Genomic DNA, 21,604 nt, shown 5'->3' with positions numbered 1-21,604 from the left:
CTGCTGCTCAATAAACTATGAAATGAATGAATGATACAGAAATAAATCACCTAAGTTCACTTTTTTTTTGCTAGTCCTGGGGCTTGAACTCAGGGCTTCAGCTACCACTTGAGCCACAGCTACTTCCAGCTTTGTCTATTTATTTCTTGCTGAGGAATTGAACCCAGGGATTTGTGCATGCTAGGCAAGCACTCTACCACTGAGCCACATTCCCAGCCCCTTAGTTCACTTTTTTACATGTCCACATGAGCCTTATTAACATGTACATGTCATTCTCTGTCAAATATTGTATTTAAAAATAATCATAAAGCAAACCAAGGACTGGGCTTGAATAGAATATAGTCAAATCCAGTTCCTGTGTCCCAAGTATCTCCTCACATTGTATCCCCACCTATGACATCCTGTGGAAATTTTTATTTCTAAACCAACTGGCTGGTGTGGTTGAGAGTACATTAAGACATAGTTGGAGGGCAGTTTCCTACTTTAATTCCATATTCACTTTCACTTGGGGGAAGGGAGGATTATAAACACGCACTGTTTTATTTCAATTGCTTGGAGCATTATCCTCTAAAATGTTTAACTTACGATTGTCTTCCAGTACTTGCCACTTAAATGTTATAAAAATTCCTGGAGATTTCACAGTTCTAAAACCTGTTTTTAAAATACATAGAGGGGGGGGGGGAAAGGGAGAGAATTCTTAGTTGTCTAGTTGTCTATCAAATGAAACCTCTTATTTCCATCAATAAACCAGCCTTTCAGGAGAATGTCCTTTCTTCCTTTCCCTCTCTATGAAAAAGGAAATCTGGTCTACATTGTCAAGTGGATTATCTAACCACTTTTCATTAAAATACTGAAAAAAAATGTAACCAGTTAATACAAGCAACTTCCTTTTATTTATAAGTTTACTACAGCCTTTTTGCCATGTTGATGGAAGGGAAATTAGACACTTAATCCTTTTCTTCTTCTAATGGAAAGAACTTGGAAGTAGAATTTGAGGAATCCCCAAATTCACTTAGCTTCAAGTTGCTGCCATTCCCTCATATATTAAATGGAAATAGTATTATCATCCCACATCACGGGAGATTTGAGGCATAAATAAGATAAAAGAAGGAATTTTTGCGACATCGAATTGTTTTTATGAATTCAAAGGCCTTGCTGTGCAAAATATTGCATACCTAGTTGATTAGTGTTGCTAATTTTCAAGCTAAATGGTATTGCTATTAGCCACATTTATTCTTCTCTCCATTTGGAACTCATTTGAATGTTAATAATTGGGAAGAGGAGTATCATTCTACAGAAAGACAGTACTTAGTGTCCTTTTTCTTTATTTAGTTTTGTTTGACCTTTTCCTTGGGTAATAGCAATTACAGATGTCAAAAGAAATTCACATATGTATGTCTTTCCTCAAGCTAATTTACTATTTCCTTCTGTGTTTTAACCATTCCATAGGATTTTTCTTTCATTTTGATGTTTGACTGCTGGCCTATTTAAAAATACTGTGTTTGAGATCTGTTCATTCATGGACCTATGCATCAGTCACTATGGCCAGGCACTAAGTCAACTTAGATCTAAGAATCAGTTCCCATTCAGCTGGTTATCTACTAGAAGAACAGACACAAGTTGCACAGGAAAGATAAGTGGGCAATTACAAAGGGAGGCTATACCAGACATGGCCAACACATGATGCTGTACAATCAGATGTGTGCGGGAGGTGACCCATAGCAAAAGAAGCTGTCAACTGTGGAATGAGAGGAAATGAGGGAGGGAAACAAGTGCCGGAGCACGGGGCCCGAGGCTCTGTCTGTCTCTAAAGGAGATTGATGAGTAGCTTCTGCACTCCAGAACAAGGAAGCAGACCCAGAAGCTCACTGAGCATTTGTACAGATGAGGCAAGTGGAGGAAAACCCCGGGCTGGGTCTTCCTCCTGTGATGATCACTATTTTCCCAGCCGTCTCAAATAACTTTCCTCCTTTTCTTTTTCTGCCTATCATGTTCATTGTATAGAAAGAGCTAGAAGGAGCTCGACAGTCTAGGCCTTTTGCTGGCAAGATTTCAGAGCTAAGCAGCGGCCCCACACTGCCCCCTCGGTCTTCTTTCCTTGCCTCTTCCCTGTCTGCTGCTTTGGAAAGCAATTGGCTTCAGAGATGAAGTCATTCTTCATGAAATCTGGGCGGAACACAAGTGCCTTTTCAAAGACCAGAGTCTGTCTCAAGACTTTCTCCCAGCATTTACATGCATCCCGATCACCCAGAAGTCATCCATCATCCTGTACCTTGCAGGGACCAAGTCACAATGAAAGAAGTGTACAGCTGGAGACAGCTAGCAGTCCTAACTGGAGCAGTGCTTCATGGGGGAAATGAACAGATCTGCTGTCTGGCCTGGCCCAAGCTGACCTCATTAACTCTTTGACTTTATCTATTGAACCTTGATTTTCTAAAGACCACCAGGGTCAAAGCACTCTCCGGAAGTGGTAGCCAGTAATCAATGAATCAATTCTAGAAATAGAGAACACAGAAAATTCCCACTCCCTAAATGATAACATACTGCTGTGGAATACATTTTTGTATTCGGTTAAGGGAAGAGATTTTTGTTCGCCTAGAAATATTCAGGAATACAGTCCTTGTGTATTTTGCATTCAAAGTAAACCCTTTAGTTTGATGAAGTACATTGTTATCTTTCAAATGGCTACCATTTTCGCAGCTGACATATTGGTACAAAGCCATTTACAGAGCCTAGGTAAGGCCCACTAGTCACAGGGTCCCTTAAAGCATCCACTGTGGTGAAATCCCCCTGGGTGTTTGTGGATGTTTTCTATACCTATAACTTGTGGCCTAATTTCTCTGGGGTTTCTTTGTAGGGTGACCCCGGATCATCTGCTGCAGGAATTAAGGTAACAGCAACTTGGGTTTGTATCACAGAAGTTACAGTTTTGATTTTGTGGGTCTCTTCCCTTTGCCAATGCTAGAAGTTATTTTAGCCCTGTTCCTGTTCTCTGATATTTGCCTTCCAAACCCAACAAGGGTATCTAGAATACAAATAAAGCTTAAAAAAAAAAGATAGAAAAGAAAAAGAAAAAAGCTAGGTGCTGGTGGCTCACACCTGTAATCCTAGCTACTCAGGAGGCTTAGATCTGAGGGTCACACTTCAAAGTCAGCCCAGGCAGGAAAGTCAGTGGGACTCTTACCTTCAATTAACCACCAGAAAATTGGGAAGTGGAGCTGTGGCTCAAAGTAGTAGAGCACTAGCCTTGAGCAGAAAAGTACTGACAGCACAGGCCCTGAATTGAGCCCCATGACTGACCAAAAAGAAAAAAAAAAAAGACTTGCCTTCTCTTCCCTATTTCATAGATTTCATAAAAATGTGAATTTGCACATGAGATATAGATTTAGTCACAGCAATAAACTGCCCTATGTCTAGTGAGATGCAGAGTAAGAAGAGGGAGGTGAATAAATTGCATGGGATTTAGAGGGCGGCGGGGCCATCTCTGTGGAACTGCTCAGGGATCCCCAGGGTGGGAATGGTAGGAAAAACTCTTTTGAGGTTACTTTTCTCATCTTTGGTTTTCTTTTGCCAGGGAGAACCAGGAGAGTCCGGCCGTCCAGGGCAGAAGGTAATACCTCTGTCTCCGGTGTGTTCTTGATGCTGCATCAGATCCCCCATTTAATACCTACAGTCTACTGGGCCCATGAAAATGATTCTCAGTGCTGTCATCTTCCTGCTTTGCATATTGACTATTATTGGTTGTTTTGCATTTTAAAAGGTCTTGATGCTGGCTTGTAGCAAAATAGGAAAGCAAACACTGTCCATGTAAAAAGATGCTTTAGGAACTAAAATCTGCATATACTCAGCTGTGTGAGGCTAACCAAGATGTTGGAATGCCAACAGTCTAATTTGCATGCTTTAAGGTAATCTGCATGCATCTAACTTTTATGAAAAGAAACTAATATTACTACATTGTTCTGGTAGCAGATGATGGACAGACAGTTCTTTTAAAATTATGTTCCTTTATTCCTTTTACTTCAAATACCTTTCTTCTGATCATTTTTATGACTCTACCTGTGCTGTGTTATATTGCATAAACTGAATTTGTTAATGAACTAAGTATCAATTCGAAATACTAGCCATAATAATTTAACCAACCTACAGGGGCATCAAGTGTGGTTATCATTTGTGTTTCACTTTGGGTAACACCTTACAGGACGTGCAATGAATGTGGTTAGTTCCTGTTCTCATCTGAGTCTGAGGCAGGAAGCAAATGTTAGTCGCTTATTGTCTGAGTATGTGGATATCAGTGCCCAGCACTGTCAAATTTCAGAAAACAGATGGATTATAGCTAACAAGGAAATGTGGATTCTGCATTAAGTTAAATCACTTACAATCATGGCTCTGCCATTGTCCAGCAGTGACTAGGTTATAGACAAATAGGAATAGACAGATGGAATTTCCGTCACTTGCACAGAGATTAAATCCCATTGTAGTAGTTTGGAACCTAAAGTTACGAGTTTTCTTTCATATTCTTTGAATTTGAAATGCTTCTTTTGCTAATTTATATTTACTATATGTATTATTTGCTTATTTATATTCTTTTGCTTATTTAATACCTATGCATTCTTCTCATTTTTTTCAAAAAATTTAAAATTAAGACACAGTTTGTTTTAGGAAAAGCTCTTAATCTCAGATAATCTATTTTGAGGGGACTGGTGGTCTCTTAGTGTTTAAAAATTAAAAAATATATTTAAGTTGCTCTCCAAATCTGTGAGTTTAGCAAATGTCCGGCTAAAAGCCAGTTACAATGGTGCATGACTATAATCCTAGCCCTCAAGTGGCTGAGGATGGAAGATCAAGAGAACTGAATCTTAAACGGTTTAACAAAATCTTGCCTTAGATGGTTGTTGAGAAATGCAATTTAGATCAATTGTGACAGTTTCTCTGTTTATGTGAAGAAACTGGATTTCCATTATGTTTCACTATGCATCAGTTTTAAATGCGATTCAAAGAAAGGATGGATTCATATAAAAGCCCAGCACCCTCCTAGGTTAACATGTGCCCTGAGATAAACAACATCATTCCCATTAATACTTAGGCTAGATTCTAGCCTTGAACACAATATTGTCTTCCCAAAGTTATGTGACTTTTTTTAATATTGAGGTTTGGCAGTACTTAGGCAAAATGGATTTTAAAACCCACAGAAAAAGTGGGGGACAGAGGGGGGCAGAGAGAGGGGGGAGAGAGAGAGAGAGAGCAAGCTGCTTGCTTAGATTAGAAAATGACACGCTGAACTGAATGAACTGGATGCAGGGACTGTGTTCAAAATCCTCCACCATATGTTCCTCTCTATTGCAGAACTGCTCCCTGGGCTCTCACACTCCTTTTCTGGGCTATTTTCAACAGCTCCACATAGCACAAGCCACTGAAGAGCTTTCTACTATTTGATCTGCTCCAATTTAAAGTTTGCTATCTAGAATAATGTTCATAACATAGGAATCCTTTGATTGAATTCTTATACCTTCCCCAGTAGTGTGATTGGCATGTGAGCTGGAGTATATAGATACAGGCGGCAGAGTGAGCACATAGATTTATAAAAGAGATGCTGGGTTTCATTGTGTATTTCTTTCCTGGTGATCCACTTCTTTATAGTTACATATTAGAAGTCGGGCACTCATGGCTCATTCCTGTAATCCTAGATAGGAGGCTGAAATCTGAGGATTGTGATTTGGAGCCAGCCCAGGCAGGAAAGTCTGTGAGATGCTTGTTTCCAATTATTTATCAAAAAAGATGGAAATGATGCTGTGGCTCCAATGGTAGAGCACCAGCCTTGAGCAAAAAAGCTAAGGGAGCTGGGTGCCAGTGGTTCATGCCTGTAATCCTAGCTACTCAGGAGGCTAGATCTGAGGATTGTGGTTCAAAGCCAGCCTGGGCAGGAAGTCTGTGGGACTCTTACCTCTAATTAACCACCAGAAAAACTGGAAGTGATGCTGTGGCTCAAGTGGTAGAGTGCTTGCCTTGAGCTGAAGAGCTGAGGGACAGGGCCCAGGCCCAGAGTTCAAGCCCACAACCAACAAAGAAAAAAAAGCTAAAGCTAAGGGACATTGTCCAGGCCCCTAGGTCAAGCCTAGGACTGGCACAAACACACACACAAATAATAAATAATAATTGATTAATCATACATTTTAATTTTAAAGATATAAAATAACATGACCTCTTTTCAAAAGGAAACCTCACAAGTAAACTTCCTCACTGGAAAGCAGGGCACTGTAACCATGACAAACAATGAAACATGCAGTCCTGCTGGGTAGAGTCTCACAATGGAGAATGAGGAGGAGAAAGGATAGCAATCACAGAATGAGAAGTGTACTGTATTTGTGGGAGGTTTAATCTCTTGAACAAGTATTCTGTGAACAGAATAAAAAGCCAATTCTTAATGGTAACCCGGATCTGAATGGCTGGCTATGCACGCACAAGACCTCAACTCTCCCAAGCCAAGGCTTAGACAAGATGGAAAAGTTATCTGAAAAACTTATCTCATAGTTGGAAGATAAGCTTTCATGATATTCTAGAGAGAATGGTAGAGGAAATGGCTTCCTATAAACATTGAGTTATTCTACCAAGGGTAACATTAAATATTACAATCTTTCATTATGTCAGATACTATATGAATAAATTACAAATTTATGAAGGTCAAATTTATTTAAAAGTCAAGAATAGAATATAAATTTTTAAAATATTTTTTCACTAAAAACACCTAGCACACATGCATGTATATGAATATGATTAGAAACAAAGGTAAATAGTAAAGATACCTGTATTTCATCTACATGATAAGAGGTTTCAGAATCAAATGGCTGCACATACCAGTAATACCAGCATTTAGGAGGCTGAGGCAAAGAATAATGAGTTCCAGGTTCCAGGTCAGCCCAGGTTATATAGCGAATAAGACAAAAGAAGTCCTCAGTGTCTTACACATTTTTCTTATTGTTAGAAAAGCATGACTAGATGTTTATGTATACATATATGTATAAGATCTCTTTCTTTAAAGTAGTCACATGATCCTTTTAATTGGCAGGAGGAAATGGAATGATGAAATTTTTATTGGAAGTAATGTGGCCTGTATATGTCCACTAGTAATTCAATGTCTCCAAAATAAGATTGGAGGGCTTTTCTAAAAAAACAATGCCAAGTTTTATAAGTTGTATATTCTGTTGCACAGTACTGTTTTTAAACAACCTTTTACTTTTCTGAAAGTAAAAGAACTTTCAGTGAAATATGTATATAAGCCCTTTCTACTGGATCTTCTTAGGTTTATTGGTTAGAAGGTAAAAGGAAACAAAAGAAAATCAGATATACCATGTTCTAATTGTGTGAAGTTTAATATACTTGGACAAGTAGTTTTTGAATGGAATAAGAAGCGATTTCTTAAAAATCATCCTTTTCTTCTGGCTTAATCTTGTCCTATTTCCAATGCAAGCATTCCTATATAGAGTTTGGGACCAGATTGTTTTTCTTTTGCATTCCTGAAGTACCTTTAATGGCAATCCTCAAGCAAGACATTACTCTTTTTTTTCTTCATATAATCACACAATTTAATAAAAAGTATCTGGAATCATTATATGCTAATACCAGAGAAAAGTATGGCTCTTCATAATCTGAAAATAATAGCACTAGTGGTGGGAAAATCTGGATATTTATGGTGACTTTCCTTGAGTTAAGGCTTATTGAGCCTTTAGACATACCATTTTATTGCTGTTTCCATGTCTTTCGGGATGGTAATCATCCCACCAACTGACTGTTAGGAAATAATGTGATCCTTTTATCTTCAAATGTTACACACACACACACACTCACGCATGCACGCACGCACGCACGCGCGCGCACACACATGCACAGTCTCCAACTCAAGACAGACTTTATTTTTTCCTGAAATTTCTTTAGTGGAATTCAGGAGATTTTTCTAAGTAATATAACCTCCTGTCACCATACTTTGTGCTTAAAATAATGTAACCAGTTCTGTGAAAGTAAGGATTTAGCCTGACTCCAGGGTGTTTGTGCAGTATGTACCACTTAATCTCAAACCTGTATTCAGGAACAGCTGCATAGTACCATTAGGCGTAAGCTGCTAAGCAGGGTCGACCTAACACAACAATTGTCAGAAATATAGGCCCAAATTAAGTATACAATTAACCATTTATTTATCTTTTCAACATTCAGGAATGGAAAGGAAATCTTACTTTACTCTTAAGTGAGCAATACTGTTAATGCATCTTGGTGTTTTTTGCTGTTGTTGTTTTGTAATGTCACCATCTGTTCTACAGCCAACTCTTGATTGTCTGAGGTGAGAGAGAGTTCTGGCGTAGTCAGATGCATTATTAAAATGCATACAGAATCCTCATTTCAGCAAATAGCTCCAACGAGTCATTTACCAAAGGAATGCGAAAATACACACGTTTCTTCTCCTTTCACGCCTCTGCCTTGCTTCTGATGAGAAGCCAATGGGCAGTGAATTGTAGGAAGAGGAGAAATGTGCCAAATGGTCAACCAATTCCTGAATCAAGAGTTGCCTGAGCACAACCTTGAATCAATTAGACCGTCGTTTGTATATATTTATACACACAGAAAGCATTCAGCGAGGAGCATTTTTCTTTCTCCATGTTTTTTTCTCCAGATACTGTGACTGAGTGACTATCATTCTATAATGCTATGTGATTTTCCTATGTAGGGTGAACCAGGCCTTCCTGGGCTCCCTGGACTTCCGGGAATAAAGGTAAATACTACGCTCACAGTCTTGGTTTCATAGAGCTGTCATTAGGAGAGAGTCGGCAGAGAGGGGGAAAATGAAAAGTAGGAGGATGATGCTGATCAGTGTAGAGCCCTCGGCCATCTCAACTGATGAAACTTAGTTAAAATGGGGCACAAGTACATAAAGTTTCCTCTTGCCCGCTGGACAACACATTTCTATCATTTTAAACTATTGTACGCCTTAAGTACATGTAAATGCCCCTTTACCAGAAACCATGTGAATGTTGTCCAAGACTGGAATATCTCTTACCTTCAAATTTTTAATGTTATCCCTCATACCCTATCAGGTTTTGACCAGAATTAGTCTTACTGCCCCTATTAATCAAACATTTGATTCACCCTTATAATAATACCTCAAAAACATTTGTATTTCCACTGCCAAAAGTACAAATCATATTACTAATTTGACCCAATACATACAATGTCCCCCCTAAACTTTCTATTCATCTTCTGGGGGAAAATAATACTCAAGGCATTGTATTAAAACATTGTTTTCAGCTGGGCGATCCTGTTTCATGCCTGTAATCCTAGCTACTCAGAAGGCTGAGATCTGAGGATTGCGGTTCAAAGCCAGCCCGGACAGGAAAGTCCGTGAGAGTCTTATCTCCAATTAACCACCAGAAAACTGGAAGTGGTACTGTGGCTCAAGTGCTAAAGTGCTCGCCTTGAGCTGAAGGACAGCGCCCAGGCCTAGAGTTCAAGCCCCACCACCAACCAAAACCAAAAAAATACAAAACGTTGTTTTAAATGTTTCTAAGCTACTTGAAATGTTAAGAATCTGTTTTAACTAGTTCTTTTTTTTTTTACTTCACAACTGATAAGACTTAAGATCCAACTGCCCTAGTTGTAATTATTCATTTAATATCAGTCTCCTATTTTTAAAATAAATATATGCACATATAAAAAATTTTACATATTCTATAACTATTTGAAAGGGTAACATAATTCTAACAAAGCTTAACATCAGTCTCCAGTGGGTATGAGTCCAATCTAAAACTGAAAAAGTAATCTAAAATTAAAACTCCTACCTCCAGTGTAAGCATTCTGTATGCTATCTTAAGAAGATTCATGGTTTTAAAGTCAAAATATTATTAAATTATTGAGTTTCAGATATTAGATGGTATCATACATCAGATTTTATGACTATCTTTGGTATGATTCATACAAATGAACACTTTTTTTTTCTTTTTGTCAGTCATGGGGCCTGAACTCTGGGCCTGGGCGCTGTCCCTCAGCTCTTCAGCTCAAGGCTAGCGCTCTACCACCTGAGCCACAGCGCCACTTCCAGCTTTTTCTGCTTATGTGGTGCTGAGGAATCGAACCCAGGGCCTCATGCATGCAAGGCAAGCGCTCTACCACTGAGCCACCTTCCCAGCCCCACATGAACACTTTTTTAGGTTGACACTCAGGAATTTTGGTGCTGGCTTTTTGATGTTTCTAGATTAGTATCAAAATTTAACTAGGTCCTTTTAATATATTGTTCACAGCCAGTCTGCTCTATGACCCAATTCACTACAGAGTCAAAGCCTCTTCTTCTCTTTTGATATGTGCCAAGAATAACATCATAAATTAATATGTGATTGTACATGATAGGGTTAATTTATGCTCATTCCATAGGAACTTCTACATATTAAAAATGACAACGGGTTTTTTTATAAATAACTAGATGACCATAAATTGGTAGATGATGTAAGAAAGTGACATGGAGTGTTAATTAAAAAGAACCCGATGGCAGTATAAATCAGTAAGAAGGCATTTGAAAGGAAGGGCTTGGGGAAGGGCCAGGGTGGAATCCTTTGCCAGTTTTCTCATTAGCAGGGCTGTGCTGCAGTGTGTACGCAGTTCACGGCGCCGCAGGCTCTGAAATCTGGTGGTTCCTTCTGAGTGGTAGGCACTTCCTGAGAGAGTGAGCACATGAAAATGTATACAGTCATTTGCCCAGAGCAAAACAAATAAGATGTTGACTCCTGAAATTTATCATGATCTTACTTTAATGTTGTATTTTCACCATGGCAAACATCCCACTGGACCCTTAACAACTCCTTGATCATCTTGGACTAGTATGAAAGTTTTGAACTTTCTCATTTTTCTTCTCTTTTTTTTTTTTGTTCCAAGACTGGGACTCGAACTTAGTACCAGATCCTTTGCTCACTGGCTGGTGCTTTACCAACCACTGAACTTTCTTCACTTGAGACTCTTACTAGTGATTTGCCGCCTCCACTAAATGCTTTCATTCCTGTAGCCCTAGGAAACTGCTAGGCTGACTTTGTTAAGGTGAAGTATCTCTGACTTAACCTGTGGTTATAGTGAGAAGAAATTATTAATTCACAAAGAAACCTCTTCATCATCCATTAGACATACCTTCTTATATAATGCTCAAGTACCTTTGGATAGCAATCCAGTATTTGATTTAAATCACAAGTTCTACTTTTTAGCTTAATAAGCTTTGCCTTCTTTAATTCAACAGAGAGATAAGCTTTCCTTAAAATGTAGTGCTGAGTATAGATAAATTAGTTTGGCAAGGAGCCAACTGAAGAATGTACTACAAGAGAAGCATTAGTATTCACCTGAACATTCATGATACTAAATGGAGACTTAAAATTTTTATTATTTTGCTGGGCTCTGGTAGCTGACACCTGTATTCCTAGCTATTCAGGAGGATGAGATCTTAGGATCACAGTTCAGAGCCAGCCCAGGTAGGAAAGTCCATGAGACTCTTATCTCCAATAAACTACTCAAAAAGAGCAGGAAATGGCACTGTGGCTCAATTGATAGAGCACTAGCCTTGAGCAAAAGAAGCTCAGGGACAGCGCCCAGGTCCCAGACTTCAAGTTCCAGGATTGGCAATATATATATAATTTTATGATAGATTCATTAACTTTGGGCCTTCTTCATTCCTTTGATGAATTCCTCTAATTCCTTCATTCCTTTCATTCCTTCCCTTAGGTAGCAAACTATAGGAAAGCCCCGACTCACAGTTTGAGCAAGTGGCAAGATTAAAAAGGATGAATGATTATGTGTGGCTGTAGAGTGTGGTGGGACCAGGAGCATTAGTCGTTCGCGTCCGAGACGTGTGTGTTTACTTACGCTTTGGAAATACTTCCTGTCGCCCTTCCTCTCCTCCTCATCTGGTGCTTACTACAAAGAGCATGAACATGCCATCCATTATTTCCAAGACGTTGAGGAAAGCAGCCATGACATACCAGGGAAGCTTTGATTCGCCACCTGTTGCTCTCAGGGGAATGGGCGGAAACTTAATGAGTGTCCACATGCCTCCCATAACCCTCAGGAAGTGAGCAAAGTCCCTAAATACAGACAGCAGACTCATCTATCTGTAGCTTCAGGGTCTCCAGGAAGAGGGCTAATATGGTCAGCATACGTAAATAAAAGTGGCCACGGGCAGGCAGAACTGACTTTCAAACTACTCCTGAGCTTCCTGCACAAGCTTTTGAAAGTCTGCCCACCATGTGGAAGGCATTTGTGATTTTTCCTTTCAGGCCTTCATGGTTCCTGTAGTGTCAAGATGTTCAACTGGGAAAATTAAATTATGGACAATGTACCATGCAGAAATTGATCTTCTGGAAAATGATGGGAGCTCAGACAATTAAGTTTATGACCAAGTCATCAAATATGTTTTAATGGGTAAAAAGTTACTGCAGCTGATTTTTCTGCTATCATACGAAAGCATAGGATTCTGAGTTCCCAGCTTTTAAATTCGCTACATTTAATTTGGAAAAAAAAATTTAAGGGCCTTGCTTACCCCTTTTTTATGGTCACCTTATCCTAATAAGTAAGCAGTATCCACCAGGGACTACAGACCCACCCATGATTTTACCTCTTAACTGATGTCATGATTTGAGACAAGTTCCATTATCTGTTCTGTTTCAGTTTTGTCCCCAGTTAAAAGTCTTCACTAATCATAACACAAACAGTTGTGGTGAGAAATGAATTAATATGCCTATAACTCTTAAAGTATTATCACACAGATAGTCAATGCTCTCTTTCTTCTGGCTATTTTTACTTCCCTTGGGAAGCTCAGCCTATTGGAAACTCTGGTTCTGCAGCAATTGAATAATGGTCTTTTCCTCATGGGCACAAGTTTAACCTGTAAAACATAGCCATTTAGATGTTGTATTTTGCTTGATATGAATTGGGAGAGCCTTTGCAGTAATGGGTGAATGTTACCTTTAAGAACAGTATGAGGGGGAAAAAAAGAGCAGTATGATCACCCAGTTTTTCTTGCAACATGACATCACACCACTCCAATTTCCTGTCCAAGCCCCTTCCCCCACCCAGAAAACATGAGGTCCTTTCTCAAAAATAACCAACATCTAAAACAGCGGAAGCAGTTAGGTGCTGGTGACTCAGGTTTGTAATTCTAGCTACTCAGAAGGGCAAGATCTGAGGATTGTAGTTCAAAGCCAGCGTGGGCAAGAAAGTCTGTTACACTCTTTGATTAACTCCCTAAAAACCAGAAGTGGAGCTGTGGCTCAATGTAGTAGAGTGCTAGCCTTAAGCAAAAAAAAAGCTCAGGGACAGTGCCCCGGGCCCTGAGTTCAAGCCCCAGGATGGACCAAAAAGAGCTAGAAGAGAGGTATGACTGAGCAGAAAATAACCTGCCTAGCAAGTGTGAAATCCTGAGTTCAAACTGTAGGACTACCAAAAACAAAAATCACTTAAGTAGCAACCAAACTTTTACAGTAAATCTTTCTTCACAGCTTTTTTTTTTCTGCCCTGGCTTCCAAGACAGTGACACTTTATACCACATCACATGATATCTTCCTTGATACAGAAACATATGAAGGCCAAGTCTGACAGGTGGCAGAAATATTTACTTTGGCATTCTTAGGAGTAAGAGCAGTACTGTAGCACAAATGTGTCTCCTAGATCCCACTACAGCTTAGCTCCTTCCTTAGACAAATCAACTTTTAAAAGTAGCAGAGTACAAGTGTTGGAGGCAATATATGATAAAAAGTGAGTTCCTAAAAGAGGAAAAGGAAGCAGGAGTAAAGAGGATAGCATTGTATTATTGTTGCTACAGTTATTTCCTGCTTACACTAAGTCTACCTGAGAAGTGGAGGAATTTAGGGTCCAATTAGGAAAGCCACTACCACCAGAAATTGGAGATTGCTAGCAGTCATAATGAAACCTTCAATAAATACACCAATGTCCTTCATGATGTAATTCTCATAAGAAAAAAAAAACAGGTATATTTTCTGGATTTTTAAATAAATCTGCTATTGTAGTTCATTTTTAACAGAACCACAAGATGTTTTAATTTATGCTCAAATTTGATTCTTAAGGGAAATAAGTAGTTGGGGCAGACTGTAATTTCTCATTCTTTTTTTCCCCTCAATAATTTTATAAATCAATCATAACCAAAACTGGCTGCCTAGAGTTTCTTATTACAACAAATGTTATTGCTGTAATCCACAAAAGCAGGTATCATGCTGACTTGAATTCTAATTAGCCTTTAAGCAAGAAGAATATTATATGCCTAATACATTCCATGTCAGGATACATTAATCAAAATTATTGCTGATGCTTTTAGCACCCAGGCAAATCAGCACATATTTTTCAAATCCTGTTCTAGTATTTTTTTGGACAGTGAAAAATCGGATCTGCTTGGGGATAATAAATACAATGGAAAACACACTTGGATAAATCTGGAACCTTAGAGGGTTTTTTTAGCAGGTTAAAAAAATAATGCTATTTGTTCCCTTAATTGATAATGGCTTATAGAAATAAAGCAAATGGTAATAAGTGAAAAACCAGAGATTTTCTTTTTTGGGTAAGAGCTAATTAGTTAAGACTTTCTTCCCACCACTGTGTTTAATGGACAATGAATTCTGGAAACACCTGGTGAGCCAGTCTGTGAATCAATCTATTTTTTTTCTTATTTTACCTTGATGATAATCCCACCTGAGTATTCGTTGAAGATATCCTCAATGTAAATTTGACAAAAGACAGGTGAAGTGTCTCAATGGCCATTTAGAAGATAAAGTATCCACAGTACTTTCTTGCTATTTATGGACATAAGGGTTTTTTTTTAACCATTCAAGGTTTTATGATGGAATTCTAAGACTTGAGACTAGTAGCAGTTCTATTTTACAAAGGGCTAACGAACTTCCCAGCTTTGCCCTGTCTTTGTGTAATAGAAAAGTCTAGGTGTCATTGTTCTTGTGGTTTGTAGAGATGTCAACTGTCAGTGTGGTTTTCATGTGTGCTAGATCTTTTTATTCCCAGAAAGAATAGGAGAAGAGCTGAGGAAACGTGTCTTCAACAAAATATCTTACGGTATCTTCCTTTTATTTTTGTATAGGATGGATGAAGTTGCCTTCCTGAATCTTTTTGCCATTTATTTCATTAATGTGTTTATATGTCAGCAAAAAAAAAAAAAAAGAGGGCAGAGAAAGGTAGAGACAGAGACAGACTGTAAGAGATAGATAGTGTGAGAGAGAGAGAAAGGCAAGGAAGGAACTAGAGAAAGACAGGAAGAGACAGGGAGAAAAAGAGAAAAGGAAAGAGGAAGGAGGAAGAGAGAGTGGGAGGGAGAAAGCGTGCACCTAATACTGATGCAGTAAACACATGAACAATAAAGAACGTATTTTTTTGGTACTAAAACGGGATGATTTTTTCAGATAGAGTCGAAATCAGTATTGTTAATTACATTCACTGAGTTGAATACTGCAAGACTGAGGCTGTGGCTGCCATGTTTGTTAAAGGAATCTCAAAGGAATTAAGCTATGGTTAAAAGGTCTGGGTGCCAGCGTGGAAACTTCAGGCCTTCCACCATTGGATATGGGAAGAGTGGCCTTTGATTTCAGCTACAGTTGTTTCCTGGAGACTTGGTTCTGAATCTTTGTGTATCTTGCCTTGTTCAAATTAGCAGCTCACACCATATTTTCTGCTGTCTCTACTCTGATATTTGACTGCTATACCTCCATTGCCTAAATTAGCAGCATTTCCTTGGTCCCTTCCTAAACCCCAGTTTCATTGCTACAGCTTCTCTGTTGCTCCTCTTTTCTCCTGTGTCAGCACAGGGAAGTAGGTTACAGTCTTGATGAAAAGACCAGGTTTTTGGGTTGTTTTGTTTTGTTTTGTTTTTTTAATTGAGAAGATGATGAGCTGGGGGGTTATAGTTACATAAGCAAGGCAATGAGTACATTTGTTTTTAATCATTGTTACCCCACCCCTCATTATCTCCCATAATATCTTTCCACATATTGAATAATCTTATATGCAAAATATGAGGTACAAAAAAACTAAGAGAAACGAGGAAAAAATAAAATAGGGAAAAAAAAGCACAAACTACAGACAGTCTAATAAGAACCTCTTGTTTCCATATATTGGAGTTCCTGTTGATACGCTTCATTATGTCCTGTGCACTAAGCAGTTGGGTTACTGAGATCCCTGTTAAGAATATCATAGGCAAATTGTAGTTCTTACAAATGAGGAAAATCATGCAACCTACTTTTCTTTGGGTCTGGCTTGCTTCACTTAATATAATTTTCTTTCCATTTCCTTACAAATGGAACAGTGTTATTCTTCCTGATACAAGCATAGAATTCCATTGAGTAGATGTACTGCATTATCTTGATCCATTCATCTACTGAGGGGCATCTGGATTGGTTCCATATCTTATGGTAAATAATAATCTTATGGTAAATAATGCTGCAGTGAACATCTTCGTGCTGGGAGCTTTAGTGTGGCCTTGTCTGTGGTTATTTGGGTAAATTCCCAGAAGTGGGATTGCTGGGTGATAAGGGAGCTCTATGTGGAGTCTTTTGAGGAACCTCCATACTGCTTTCCAGAGTGGTTGAACAAGTTTGCACTCCCACCAACAGTGCAGTACAGTTCCCCTTGGCCATATCCCTGCCAACATCTGTTGTTTTAGATTCCTTGATTATGGCCATTCTAACTGGTGTAAGGTGGAATCTCAATGTTGTTTTGATTTGCATTTCTTTCATAGCCAGAAATGTTCATGTGTCTCTTGGCCACTCATATTTCCTCATCAGAGAGGTCTCTCTTTAAATCTTTTTAATGGGGTAATTGTTTCTTTGGGGGTTTGATTTTGGGGAATTTAATTTCTTGAGCTGTTGGTATACTTTAGACATGAGACCCTTGTCTGTTGTATGGGTGACGAAGATGGGTTTCAATATATCTTGCTAGTTATGTCTTTTGCTGTGCAGAACTCTGAAGTTTAATGCAGTCCCATTTGTCTAGCCTTTCTTTGATTTGTCGTGTTTCTGGGTCTTTATTAAGAAAGTTTCAACCTGTGCCAAGGAGCCCTCGTGTTTCTCCTATTCCTTCTTGTAATATTTTCAGGGTGTCTGCTTTTACCTCAAGGTCTTTGATCCATTTGGTTGATTCTGGTACAGGGTGATATATAAGGATCTAACTTTAGTTTTCTACAATTCTGCCAGCACCATTTATTGAGGAGGATGTCTTTCTTCTATCCTATTTTTTGGCTCCCTTGTCAAAGATTAGGTGGCCATAGGTCTGCCAGTTCATGTCTGGGTCTTTGGATCTATTCCAATAAGACTAGGGCTTTTAATCCATGGATGGTGAGATAATTAATGTTAAGAATAAATGGGGGGAAAAACTCATGACACAACCTAGGAAGACGTCAGATGCAATATCTAAGACAAGACTAGATAAATTTGATCCTTTTTTTCCTTCATTTTGGTCCTTGATGCTGCTTTAGAATACTTGTGCAATAATAGCACTAGAGCTGAGATAGCATGTAGCTAGCATCTAGATGACTGATAGATAATAGATAGATGATAAACGATAGATGCAGATAGATATAGATGACAGAAAATAGATAAGATAGACAGATATACAGACTGGATGAGATGCCACTGGGTGGCATATGGCCTAGGTTGCTGAATTGAGTGTTAGCTATCTATTATATCATAGTAATAACTATTTTGGATTGAGTTAAACATTCCAATAAATAGTGCTCCCTATTTCATCCCCAGGCTTTGTTTAAATCGTGTCTCTGTGCTTATTTTTAAGCATTAGCTAATAACATTGCTTGTAATTTTGGACATTTCCAGGAACTTGAAACAACAAAGCCAGAGGAAACAGGTTAGATCTGAATTTAATTGTTACGGTGATGGGTCGGGGAAGGGAACAGAAAATAGAAGGAGAATGTTGCTCTCCACCTCCCAGCTTCCCTCCCTGCATTTCTCCATTACTCCTTTCCTTTTTCCCCCTCCTCTTTCATCTTGTACTCGGTCTCTTAGCTAGAGACACACTTCTTGAGCAATGACACTTTGCGGTCTGTCCACTGGTTCTGTCTCACTCTGGCACTACAGAGTGAGAAATCCCAGCTCACTTTGTCATCTTGTCTACCATGTCACTGAGAACCCAGTCAAACCCTAAAATGCTACTAATGTGAGACATTGATCAATGGAGATCTTGATCACATCCCTTGTGTATGTTTGACATGAGAGATAAACAGATTCAGCTCTGAAAAAAACTGATGCCCTTCTGATGCTGTGTACACTGAACACAAAAATGTATATTAAAAACCTCTGTCTTTCCCCCACTTTTTTCTTGAACATTTGTATTATCTTCCTTTAAAAAAATATATAACAACAGGGGCTGGGAAAGTGGCTCAGTGGTAAAGTGCTTGCCTTGCATGCCTGAGGCCCTGGGTTCGATTCCTCAGCACCACATAAGCAAAAAGAAAAAAGCCGGAAGTGGCGCTGTAGCTCAAGTGGTAGAGCGCTAGCCTTGAGCTGAAGAGCTGAGGGACAGCGCCAGGCCCAGAGTTCAAGCCCCACAACCCCCCCCCATATATATATATATATATATATAACAACATATAATTTAACTGTTAATGATTCAACCCATGTTCTCCTGATTAAGGCAGCCAGCATCTGTCCATTTCATAGAGTCTCTGTGTTCCTTTGTGCTCTTAAAGTGGCTCATTGGAATACTAATTTGGATTTTTCTAATTCCACTTATTGCCAAGGAAAACATGTCTTCTAGATTTTTTTCCTTCATTAAATGTAATGCCAGACATCAATTCCATTCTGATGTCTATTCTATTCCTTCCTATCTTTTCTACTCAGATCAGTAGGTGAGAATAATTGTCAATTTAGCAGTCTTCTAGTTGATTAAGATTAAATATGTACAACAGCTATAGGAATAATTATTCTAACATAGTTATTTCTGCTAATGCTTCCCTAAAGATTACACAACCTCATTCTTGTATATTCTGATTTACTCAAAAAAATGGTTTACATACCCAGAGGCGGTGGCTCATCCCTGTAATCCTAGCTACTCGGGAGGCTGAGATCTGAGGATCTCAGTTCAAAGCCAGCCTGGGCAAGAAAGTCCATGAGACTCTTCTCTCCCATTAATCACCAGAATACTGGAAGTGACACTATGGCTCAAGTGGTAGAGCACTTGCCTTGAGCTAAAGAGCTTAGGGACAGTGCCCAGGCCCAGAGCTCAAGCCCTACAACCAACAACAACAACAAAAAAAAATAGTTTCCCAAAAGTGTTTTTATCTTTGAATCATTTAGATACATATCCCCTCTTCTTCTCTGACCTCCTCTTCTATTCTTATTAATAAGAATTCCAGCCAGATTAAAATATCTACTTGATTTTCATTTTAATACAAAAAAAATGTTTTTGTACCCTTAGGTTGTTATAGTGTTTCTTCTAGATAGCATAAGAGATTCTGGAACCCTTAAACTATATACACCTATTCTTGTCAGAGGCAAGATTGAGTTTTAAAGATTTCATTTAGGAACACATAGCTTTGACCTCTGTTATTTCTCTTCCTTAAAGGCAGGAGAAAATCCAGGGCTGGTAAGGTGGCTCAGTGGTAGAGCGCTTGCCTTGCATGCTTGAGGCCCTGGGTTCGATTCCTCAGCACCACATTAACAAAAAGAAAAAAGCCAGAAGTGGAGCTGTGGCTCGAGTGGTAGAGCGCTAGCCTTGAGCTGAAGAGCTGAGAGACAGCGCCCAGGCCCAGAGTTCAGGCCCCACAACTGGACCCCCCCCCCAAAAAAAGCAGAAAATCCACTCAGCAAAACTATCATATCTCTATCTTATACCATTCTGATATGTTTAAACCTCTTTTGGATTTATAATAATATTTATAATTTTATAATGCTCTGGCAGACAGATATTGTCTCATAAAGTGATAAGACATTCACGTGAGAAAAGTTCAAGTCACTTCTTGAAAGACAATCTTGAGTAGAGCCGTAGGCATGTTGGAGGTAAGAAGTTACCTTGTATAACCAATTAGGATACAGAAACACTGTAGTACTACCAATAATAACGGTAACTAACATGTTCCAGCCTATAAGGAAAATAGCACATGTGCATTGTGCATTTCTTTTATTGTAGGCAGAGTCCTGTGTGCTTTGCTAAGTGCTCCTTGGAAAAGCCAGAATGTTCCATGTCCTAGCAGCTTTGGACTACAGTGCACAGCCAGGCTTTACCTCAGTTTTACACTTTCACACATCAGTTTTCAAACATCTGTCTCAAGACCCTTTACACTCTTAAGACTTGTAACTACTAACAGGCTCACACCTGTAACCCTAGCTACTCAGGAGGCTGAGATCTGAGGATCACAATTCAAGGCCAATCAAGGCAGGAAAGCCCATGAGACTTTTATCTCCAATAAACCCCCAAATAGCCAAAAATGGAGTGGTGACTCAAGTAGTAGAGCACTAGTCTTGAGCAGAAAAGCTCAAGGAGAGTGCCCAAATCCTCAGTTCAAGCCTCAGAACTGGCACAAAAATAAATAATAAATTAGTTAAATATAAGAAGCTTACTAAAACATCTAACTCAAGGGCTTTTTTATTTATGCGTTTAAACCTATCAAGATTACTTATTAAAAATGAAAACGGAGTCATTTTATTATGTGGTAATTAAACATGTTTTATTAAGTATAACTGAATTTTCCCAAATGAGACCAAGAAGAGTACCATCAGTGTGTGTGTGTGTGTGTGTGTGTGTGTATACATGTGTGTACATGTGTGTATTGTTGCTATTTTAGGGTTTTATTTGTTTTAAATCACTTTAATACCTGGCTTAATGGAAGGCCTCTTGATTCTCATATCTGCTCTTATATTCTGTTGCAGTTTGTTGTTTTGGTTGAAGAAAACCCAGCCTCATATAGATAAGAGGACAAGGCAAGGCTGTTTTAATAACAATATCATATATAATTGATATTCTTTCATACTACCCCAAACTTCACAAGCTGAAGTTTCTTAAAGATTAGGTATAATATTGTGAACTTTTCAAACTCTGCATTTACAAGAGAATGAAGGGAGAAAAACAATGTGTTTTGTGTCATTGTTAAAATAGTTTAAATACTGACTCCCTAAGACGGCCTAGAGAAACCAAAGTTTCTCATTGTATCCTCTGAGAACTTCTGGTATAAGCTTAGAGAATAAAACCAGCCCTGCAGTGGAGACCTGAGTAGAAATAGACACACCCTAGTTTATCTCAACAATGGTTTCTGAGACCTGTCAAAGAAGAGACCAATAGCAGTGTCTTCCCACTTCCACCACACTGCAAAGAGGAAAAATCCCCAAAGTGGCTAAGAGATCTTCAAGTAAGCAGACATAAAACTGTGACCGTAAAGTTAAAAATATGATTTTTCAGGGCTGGGAAGGTGGCTCAGTGGTACAGCGCTTGCCTTGCATGCCAGAGGCCCTGGGTTCGATTACTCAGCACCACATAAACAGAAAAAATAAAAAAGCCGGAAGTGGCGCTGTGGTTCAAGTGGTAGAGTGCTAGCCTTGAGCTGAAGAGCTGAGGGACAGCGCCCAGGCCC

At 38.9% G+C, this 21,604-nt stretch overlaps 1 protein-coding gene across 1 annotated transcript in view; it reads left to right on the top strand.

Annotated features, from left to right (window-relative positions):
* Col25a1 (collagen type XXV alpha 1 chain) overlaps window positions 1–21,604 on the top strand; it is a 415,569-nt gene that overhangs the window by 341,513 nt on the left and 52,452 nt on the right. The window contains exons 16-18 of the mRNA XM_070022440.1: window positions 2,858–2,890; window positions 3,575–3,610; window positions 8,714–8,758. Of these exons, the coding sequence (XP_069878541.1) occupies window positions 2,858–2,890; window positions 3,575–3,610; window positions 8,714–8,758 (114 nt within the window). The remainder of the gene's footprint in view (window positions 1–2,857; window positions 2,891–3,574; window positions 3,611–8,713; window positions 8,759–21,604) is intronic.

Source organism: Dipodomys merriami, unplaced genomic scaffold (assembly GCF_024711535.1).
Source record: "Dipodomys merriami isolate MVZ:Mamm:240054 unplaced genomic scaffold, mDipMer1.0.p SCAF_15, whole genome shotgun sequence".
Taxonomy (NCBI): Eukaryota; Metazoa; Chordata; class Mammalia; order Rodentia; family Heteromyidae; genus Dipodomys; species Dipodomys merriami.
The sequence above is the reverse complement of the archived record's forward strand: the minus strand, read 5'-3'. Positions and strand labels throughout refer to the sequence as shown.